The sequence below is a fragment of the Sinocyclocheilus grahami genome, unplaced genomic scaffold (assembly GCF_001515645.1).
Source record: "Sinocyclocheilus grahami isolate Dianchi unplaced genomic scaffold, SAMN03320097.WGS_v1.1 scaffold863.1, whole genome shotgun sequence".
In the NCBI taxonomy this organism is placed as follows: domain Eukaryota; kingdom Metazoa; phylum Chordata; class Actinopteri; order Cypriniformes; family Cyprinidae; genus Sinocyclocheilus; species Sinocyclocheilus grahami.
In genome coordinates this window covers 469179-478901 of record NW_015506042.1, presented here as the reverse complement: position 1 = coordinate 478901, position 9723 = coordinate 469179, and the positions used below count along the sequence as shown (strand labels likewise).

The 9723-nt window shown below is 36.5% G+C and overlaps 2 protein-coding genes across 2 annotated transcripts in view; both read right to left on the bottom strand.

Moving 5' to 3' along the window:
* The window catches only part of farsa (phenylalanyl-tRNA synthetase subunit alpha), a 9083-nt gene extending 7951 nt beyond the window's left edge, over nucleotides 1-1132 (bottom strand). The window contains exon 1 of the mRNA XM_016248060.1: nucleotides 951-1132. Coding sequence (XP_016103546.1) covers nucleotides 951-1097 — 147 coding nt within the window. The 5' untranslated portion in view covers nucleotides 1098-1132. The remainder of the gene's footprint in view (nucleotides 1-950) is intronic.
* Nucleotides 1133-3130: 1998 nt separating this feature from the next.
* On the bottom strand, nucleotides 3131-7062 carry LOC107563225 (interleukin enhancer-binding factor 3 homolog). Its single transcript, XM_016248037.1, has 10 exons — nucleotides 6934-7062; nucleotides 6614-6711; nucleotides 6401-6512; nucleotides 6174-6287; nucleotides 5879-6084; nucleotides 5639-5791; nucleotides 4816-4953; nucleotides 4576-4719; nucleotides 4367-4490; nucleotides 3131-3579 (listed from the first exon to the last, which is right to left on the bottom strand). The coding sequence occupies exons 1-10, from the start codon at nucleotides 6995-6997 to the stop codon at nucleotides 3131-3133; spliced, it is 1602 nt and encodes a 533-aa protein (XP_016103523.1). The 5' UTR covers nucleotides 6998-7062.
* Nucleotides 7063-9723: the final 2661 nt, after the last annotated feature.

Below are 9723 nucleotides of genomic sequence, written 5' to 3'. Positions count from 1 at the left end.
AATACTATATATATATATATATATATATATATATATATATATACACACACACACACACACACACACACACACATGTAAGAAAATAAAAGAAATTAAATCAAAATGACAATGCATACAACATTTCAAAACTAAACATTTAAATGAAAAAAAAAAAAAAAAAGCTAAAAACAATTCAAATTATTAAAAGAACAAAAGGTATGAGTATAATAATGATTCTAACATAACACTAAGCCAAACACCAAAAAACAACTACATATGTGTATGTACAGCCACACACATATACATGTACATATATATAAATACATTCAATATATATATATATTATTTCATATCCATTTTGTGTTGAAGTACCGAAATAACTCAAATTAAATCAAACTAAAACGTATTTAAAAAACCTATATAGACATCATAAAAAAAACTAATAAAATAAAACATATTTAGACATAAGGCTTTAATTTTATACCAATTTTAAAGTAAAACCTGTTATGTAAAATATTTATTATATATAAAATAAAATTAGTATAGTGCATTTTCACTACAGTCAATTTAAACTTCTATAACTTTTTGATACTTGATTTTTTGGGGGGAAAAATTCCACTTTTGCAATAATCTGCCAACCATAGGTCTGTATTCCAAAGTGTTCATAAATTACAACAATTTAAGTTTGGATAGCGCACTTTCATGCCTATTTTAAAAAATGGGGGTGACAGTTAAGGGGTTAAAACAGTTGCAGCTTGCTTAGGGGTGATTAAAAGAAAGATACGACATAACATAGATGGAGTATTTTTCATTTATGTTAGCGGGTATGGAAGTCTGTAAGATGCCTTCGTTGTAATGCGCTGCTCCGCATGATTGGAGTGATGTACACACAGATCATCCGGATTGAATGGCTCTGGTTTGCGCCGCTGTTGCATCAGTCAGAGCGTGCCGGTGCTGCGGGATCTGCTCACCTCTCCCAGCGCCTGCAGGCTCTTCACCGCGCCGACGATCACCTGATGATCCACCCCGAGATCGGCGGCCACATCCTGGCTGTCAGTGCCGCCATCCACCTTCTCCAGCAGCCGTAAGAGTGATTCCAAAAGCCCGGTGTCAGCCATGCTGGACTCGCCTTGCGCTCGGGGGAAACGGACATGACGTCACATCCGCCGTAAGCTCAGGAACAAAAACGCACGACAATACTTTACCGTAAACCACGAAGAGCGGCGCTGTATTTATTATTACTTTGAAACATAAATATTTTTTTACATTGTAATTATTAATATCATGCGGTCCATAAGCCTTTATTAAAATATTATGTACTTTTAGAGCGGCGCTGTATTTATTATTACTTTGAAACATAAATATTTTTTTACATTGTAATTATTAATATCATGCGGTCCATAAGCCTTTATTAAAATATGTACTTTTAGAGCGGCGCTGTATTTATTATTACTTTGAAACATAAATATTTTTTTACATTGTAATTATTAATATCATGCGGTCCATAAGCCTTTATTAAAATATTATGTACTTTTAGAGCGGCGCTGTATTTATTATTACTTTGAAACATAAATATTTTTTTACATTGTAATTATTAATATCATGCGGTCCATAAGCCTTTATTAAAATATTATGTACTTTTAGAGCGGCTCTGTATTTATTACTACACCATTGAACATAAAAGATTTATATTTACATTATTGTGGTTTTCACCATTACCGGCGTTTTCAATCATGCCGTCTACACACCTTTAATTATTAGAAAAATATTCTGTATATTTAGAGTGGCAATGTATTTACTAAATTTTTGTACAAATAATTATTGCAGTTTTCAAATCATGTTTACAGTTCTTTTTATTTTCTAATGTTCTGTATATTAATATCGTGTCTGTTTATTATTACTCCTTCAAACAAAATATGTTTTCTTTACACTATTCTTATCTGCTTTTTCAATTCAATTCACATTTAGTAAAAAGCACATTTTAGATTCTAAAACAAGTTACATTTTCAAGTTTAAAATGCTTGATTACATTTTTAATGTGACTTTGACTAAATTGTATACGTTATATAAAAACAAGTGTAACCAAAACACCTGGAGATGTGCATTCAAAAATACAGCAGAAATCAGATATCCTCCAAAATAAAATCCTTTATTACAAACACCACACATTCTTGAAACGTTGCTCGGAAAAATAAAGGTCCCCCACCCAAAACAGCCAATTATACATCGACCTGACACATCACAACTTTCACAATCACATAACCATTTAAAACAATGTCACATGTGCATTCATAATTTAAAAGAAAAGCCTACGATTACAGGAAAAAAAAATCATGAAATGTTGCTGGTCAAACAGAAGCAAAGAAAAAAGAAAAATAATAAAACTAAAGATTTACAGCTTGAGACTGATGCATCGTATATTTGTACATGTCTGAATGGTTAAAATCACTCGAGGACTGCGCGTCCAGTCACTGCATATTACCAAATGATCAGGTCCTCACATGCGTCGCTTTGGGTTTATTTCACTTCTCCCTTGTGAGGGCAGTAGTTTGGGGGAGTTCACAGATTTGAACTTCAAAAGAAACAGGAAAATACACTATTTTGCACAAAGTTTAGAGACTGCTATTTTTTTTTTCACAACTTTCACAATCACATAACCATTTAAAACAATGTCACATGTGCATTCATAATTTAAAAGAAAAGCCTACGATTACAGGAAAAAAAAAATCATGAATTGTTGCTGGTCAAACAGAAGAAAAGAAAAATAATAAAACTAAAGATTTACAGCTTGAGACTGATGCATCGTATATTTGTACATGTCTGAATGGTTAAAATCACTCGAGGACTGCGCGTCCAGTCACTGCATATTACCAAATGATCAGGTCCTCACATGCGTCGCTTTGGGTTTATTTCACTTCTCCCTTGTGAGGGCAGTAGTTTGGGGGAGTTCACAGATTTGAACTTCAAAAGAAACAGGAAATTGTGATGTTTTTATCAGCTGTTTGGACTCATTCTAATGGCACCCATTCACTGCAGAGCATCCATTGGTGAGCAAGTGATGCAATGATAAATTTCTCTAAATCTGTTTAGATGAAGCAGCAACTCAGCTACATCTTGGATGGCCTGAGGGTGAGTACATTTTCAGCAAGTGTCAATTTTCGGGTGAACTATTCTTGTAACTCAGAGTGTTTTCGTCACCTTCATAGCTGTAGTCCTGTCCTCCGGTCACCTGTGAGGGATAAGCAGTGCTGTAGTTGAAGTTTCCACCACCACCTCCTCCTCCTCCTCCTACTACTCCACCACCACCACCTTGAGCCTGACCGAAGTTCTTTTTCTGTCCAAAGCCCTGGCTGTACTGACCAAAGGAACCCCCTTGGCCAACTCCGGATCCTTGAGGCTTGGTGTTTTGGTGCATGGGTGGCTTCTTACCGGCCGGTTTGGGGGTTCCGGTAGGGGACGAGTAGCCACCGTCACTCTGATAATACGAGCCGAAACCAGTCGCCCCTGCTGCTCCCCCAGAAGACAGGTTTGTGCCTGGACCTGATGATCCAGGACCCGAGGCCACTGGTCCACCATTAGACCCTCCATTATTAAAGAAATCTGAAGAGGAATGATGCAGTAAATGTTAACAGATCGACATTTAATTCGAATTGAATTCACATTATAAATCTGAATCAACATATTACTGGCTTTTAAGTAGTGAACCTAACAGAATTTTTATGTACACAAACTTGATACAAAATATACTTTAATAAAACCACTTACTAATCCACATTTTCTCACTTTGAAATAGTAAATGTCTCACACTACACTTTATTCCATTTAAACGCATGCAAATGCGAGAGAGCGGAAATGCAAGCTCTTGTTAAGATGTTTCGCATTTCGCTGCTCTACAAAGTTCAAGTTTGTATAACATCAAGACGAGACCAATACGTCAGGAAAAATATAATATTTTTGGTACCATTCATTGAATAGGCTTAATTGTGCGAGAATAATTGAAAAAAGCTTGACCCCTAATACTCCGTTTGCATTTATGTTATGCTTAGAAAAATTGTCTCGATGTACGTTCAAAATTTCAGTGCATTTCAAGCCTTTTCCTATTACTACACACAATTTTTATTAACATCAAATGTCAAAATACTTGCTTCGCAAATAGATACATTTGTTCCAAGTGTTATAAGAATTATGGCGGTTAATGTCAAACAATTTTTCCCACCAAAACTGATGTTAGAAACTTCAGTATGTCAGCACAGTGTTACGTGTAGTTTTTATCCATATTCAGTGAAAGTTAGGTATTAAATAGTTTGATTCAGAGCTGGATCTCTGAGTGTTAAAGTTTGTCTAAATCCTTAATGCAAAGCGATGACAGACAGCAATGGAACTGTACCTTGATTGAATCCTCCACCATTAAATCCACGACCTCGGCCCCTGCCACGTCCTCTTCCTCTGCCCCTGGGATTGATTGCCATGTCAGCAGGCGGCCCACTCACCATCCCAAATCCAGCGGGGTGCTAAAATTAGCAAATCAGACAATTATACACGGAATATATAAGTGGAGATAATAATGACACTGAAAAAAGGAAGAAACAGGCATACCATTGGAGGCATTTTCTTCTTCTTGTTTGCCTCGGAGTTGGAGCCTTCTGGGAAGAGCTTCTCCAGGGCTGCAAGTGCTGCGTAGGCCTTTGCCACCTTTTTATTGGATCCGGCACCCTGAAATTTTTGTCCGTCAATCTCCACCTGAAGTCAGGAAGGAAAAATAAGAGAAATGAGAATTCAATATTACAAAAACACAATATGAAGAACTAGAATGCGTCTCCGAGTTCATGTCCTCACCTCCATGACGAAGCGCTTGTCATGGCTTCCACCGGTCTCAGAGATGAGCTCGTACTTCAGTCCTCTGCGTTTTTCGTTGAGCTCCATGACAGGGTTTTTTCCATGCTTGGTTAGGATGGGCCCCTGCTGTTTAGCACTCTGAGAAAGCGAAAGTGGAGGAACAAGGTCTTATAAGACTGAACAACATGCCTCAGAGGTTTGGAGCAACTAATCAGTCAAAATTAAACCATAATGAATTTAATTTGCACTTTTTTGCATGTAAAACATTACGGTTAAAGTAAAGTAAATTCAGTGATGTTTCTGAAATAATTCTCTTATGCTCAAAAAGGCTGCATTTATTTGATAAAAAAAATAACTTAAAATAACCGTTTTCTATTGTTATACGTCTTAAAATGTTATTTATTTTTGTAATGGCAAAGCTGGATTTTCAGCATCATTACTCCAGTCTTCAGTGTCACTTGAGCCTTCAGAAATCATTCTAATATACTGATTTGATGCACAAGAAACATTTCTGATTATTATCATTGTTAAAACAGTTTATTACAGTTTATGCTTATTTTTGTGGAAACTTTTTACTTCCTCAGAATTCTTTGATGAATAGTAAATACAGCATTTCATTAAAATAGAAATGTTTTGTAACATTATACAAGTTTTTACCATCACTTTTGATCAATTTAACACAGAACAAGTGCATTCATTTTTATTAATTTATTTAACCCCTTTACATTTTTATTTGCATTATAAAACTGCCCACAAGATTCTCTTTAATTATAAGCCACTATATGGATACATGTTGTTAAAAAAAAATAAAAATCTTTGGTACCTCGTCAGTGGGGCTGTCTGCGGTTGGTGCCGTTTCTGGCTCCATTTGGGTCACAGCGGGCAAAGTCTCCTGAGTGGTCACCGGCTCCTCCTGTTTCACCAGTTCAGCTATCTTTTGCTCCAATCCCGTTGGCAGACCCATATCTTGCAACACCTGGAGAAGGAATTAAAACATTTAGTTTCTAGTTTCAGACTGGTTCATTAAGCCAAATAATTGATCTTCTACATCAAGGTGTCTTACTTTGACAGCTACGTGTAGTTTCGCAGTGCGTTTGGAGGGACCAGATGCTTCAAAGTTCTTTCCGTCCACCTCTACAGCCATAGTAAACACCGGCACATGAACAGGCCCAGTCTGAGAGATGAGTTTGTACTGTAGACCCGGCTTCAGCTGGTTCAGACGCATCAGGGCATTCATGGCCTGTGGCGGCTCTGCCTTCTCCTCTGGAGCTGAAGGCCAGAAGACAAGTTATGTTTTGTGTGCAATGTTATGCGTAATTCCACTATAAGCAGATTGTGAACATATGAACAGCATTTACATTTCTTTTGCAATTTCTTCTTCTTCTTGTTTGGATTCTTGTCATCAGTAGCCTCCTCCTCCTCTATGGGGCGTTTCATTGGCGGCATGTAGGTTGTGCTGGGTGGGATTTGAACTATGGAGATGAAAGACGACAAAAGTCAAGTTTCTCTCTTAAAATAGATGGATTTGTTACACAACAAATCATCCATCAAGTAAAGAAAAATGTCCACTTCCACTTAATTTTACCTGTATAGTCAATAGGTGTCTCACTCCTTGGTTTTCTAGGCATTTTTGAAGGAAGTGGGTCCATACCGAGCACTTTGTGCAGCTGTCCAAAAGCTGAAAGCCTTAAGGCATGCTGTTAATCAAAAAGATGGCAATGTCACTCATAATGCTCAAATGAGATCTGCACGCAATCAAATGCAAATCTGTAATAAAAACAGCAAATTGTGGACAAACCTGAGCACTCTGGGTGATGTCCTCCCGCTGCTGGCGATCCATGTGACCAATGGCATCTGTTGGCTCCTTTTCGCAAGGGTCACAAATGCCTGAACCTTCTAAAGCAGATAGATTCACATTCAAATTAAGAAATAACAAAAGCATCTTTGTAGTATTCTATACATCACAACGGTCGATTCAACAGTATACAACAGTATGTACAATACAATACAATAGTAACTACTTACATTTTTAAAGAGCACTTTATTGCAAGAGTGCTATAATGTGACAGACAGTCATTTTGTAATCTATTTTAGATATGAAATGTGGAGCTGACTTACCAGTCATGAGGATTCCAGATGCGAGACACTCAAGAACTCTACGGAGCGCTTCTCCAGCTCCCATTGGCCGAATCCCAGTGCCAATCGCCTTCTCGCACAGCAGTTCTAAGGGCTTCAAAAAACAAGAGCTACATCACATGGATGCAAACGTATAAATAATATTAGCAAACGTTTATATTAAAAAATGATTAAGGGGGGACCAACGCTTGCAGAAAAAAAAAATTTATTTTATCACATTAATTCTCAAATAGTCATGAAGAATCGACATTTTCTATCACGGTATATACAGGAATCATGGAGTTAAATTTAATACCTTTTAAGACTCTTTCCATACATTTTAAGACCTCATCGCCACTTCAAGTTTTAACCGGTTACATCGGCGACACTAACTTACATTTACTATATATTGATTGTAAGATAGCACAACTAAACAGACTTACTTTGTGATAACTCCTTATCAATACAACATAATTCAGAAGGGGAGAACGAAGCACAAGACAATTAATTGAGTGACTAACCAATGCAACCCAAGAAACAAGAATTAGACCAATAAACAAAACAACTGACAAAACTTATTGAGGAGAGAAAATAAAACTCTCCGAGTTAACGGGGCAATGAGTTCACATAGTATATTCAAAAGATGTATTTGTCACATCAACTCAAACCATAGCTGTTTTGTGGAACACTTCTCATGACAAACATCTGACTGATCAGACAGTTTACCTGTGATTACAGAGTGCTTGATTTGATGCAGACATGACAGAGTGTAAGTACTGCACCTGATCATGTCTGAATGATCATGGAAGGTAAAATAATGATCACAACTATTACATCATTTTAATTGTGCATCCCAAGCCCATGCCAGTATCAACAGATCCCGAGCTCATTGACTATCTTTTATCGTAGGATGTGCTCCCTTTACACAGTGCGCGTGCGATCGTGAAATCGAAAGTGAACTACGACAGCGAGCGCTCATTCAAAGGGGATTTAAATACCCCACATATTGATAGAGGCGCCCTGATGCACGAAAATTATATACAATATTAAAATGTTTGTGGGAACGGACACAAATATCACGGGAGCAGATGGGAGCGTGTGGTAATGGTCAGAAATTCAGTGAGAGCAGGATCAACAAGCCCCGGCGCTATCACGCAGCGTAGCAGTCAGTCAGTGAGAGCCGTAACAGATGACGTCAAATCTTGCGGGATTCCATAAATAAAATACACAGAACCCCACTATTCGACAAATATACAATGAAAAGATGATACAAAATTGAATACCTTGGAAAATGGCATTTAAGACTTTTTAAGGGCCTTAATTTTCTCTAAATTGATTGATCAACTTTTAATACTTTAAGACCCCACGGACACCCTGTATATGAAAAAAACCCCAGCTTACTTTTACCTGCTTGAATATATTCATGTAAACTGTAATAAAATTAGTTCATCAAACTCAACTCAAATGAATAGCAAATTAATTGCATTAAATGAATTAAAACATACCAAGTGAAAGCATCACATTGACAAAAATGGGTAAATGGGCAATTTAATGCAATTCACTTAAGAGTCTACATTTCAATGCAAAAATAAATAAACGTTAAAACAAAAAGATAAATTAGAAGACCCCCCCCCCAATTCACAGGACAACATTTGGCATTTCTGAAGTAGACTATACAGTGTATGTATGTATGCACGTAATACATACCTACCTACCTACATACAGTGGGTATGGAAAGTATTCAGACCCCCTTAAATTTTTCACTCTGTTATATTGCAGCCATTTGCTAAAATCATTTAAGTTAATTTTTTTCCTCATTAACGTACACACAGCACCCCATATTGACAGAAAAACACAGAATTGTTGACATTTTTATATAATAACGAAGGAGTGGCTTCACAACAACTCTGTGACTGTTCTTGAATGGCCCAGCCAGAGCCCTGACTTCTTTTTTTTATCAAAACCGCAGTAAAAAAAAAAAACTAGTATTGTGAAATATTATTACAATAAGATAAGTTAACATTTTAATTCTATTATTCATGTAATTATTTATTACCTACAATAAAACAATTTGTGTTGCTTCTTATTTTTGTGGAAACTTTTTTTCAGGATTCTAAAAAGTTCAAAGGAACAGCATTTATTTGAAATAGATATCTTTTGTAACATCAAACATTTCTTTACGGTCACTTCTAATCACTTTGTGTCCTTGATGAATAGAAGTTATTCATTTATAATTTTTATATTACCATTCCTGTCCGCATTCCATTATAACACTGTTAGTCGTGAAAATTAATTGTGGCAATCAATATAGTGCAAAGTTAAATTGGACTGAACCCAGAACATTTGCAAAAGGACCAACCGGATGATCTCAGAAAAAAAAAATTTGAACCAGTGAAGTGCGCCAAACGGTATGCTGGCTGCAGAAATATTGCACCTGCCATTTGTGTTGATGCATTTAAATTTAAAATCAAGGCGTTCAAAAACATCAAATATTAAAATGGACTGTAAAAGGGGCAGCTGGTACTGGCAATGGCATCTCAAAAAGTTAATAAACGGCTATCGATGCGAAAATACACTTAGTTAAATTAGCCAGGCAGAGGTCAGACAGCACTGACAAAGATGTCCTTGGCAACGCAATTCAAAACCATCCAGCAAAAATATGACATTCTACTGGAGGCAAATACACTCCCACAAATAAAATCTACTAAGAAAAACATCCACACAAACAACTGAGAGACAAAAAAAATAAAAAAATAAAAGAATACAGCATGAAATAAGGTTAACACAGAAACA

Bases quoted from the DNA above. Each gene is read 5' to 3' on its own strand.
- LOC107563225 (XM_016248037.1), bottom strand. From the start codon at position 6,997: ATGGGAGCTGGAGAAGCGCTCCGTAGAGTTCTTGAGTGTCTCGCATCT. The intron at 6,712-6,933 runs GTAAGTCAGCTC...TATCTGCTTTAG, and splicing joins ATCTGGAATCCTCATGACTG to AAGGTTCAGGCATTTGTGAC. The intron at 6,085-6,173 runs GTAAATGCTGTT...TCTGGCCTTCAG, and splicing joins GAAGAAATTGCAAAAGAAAT to CTCCAGAGGAGAAGGCAGAG.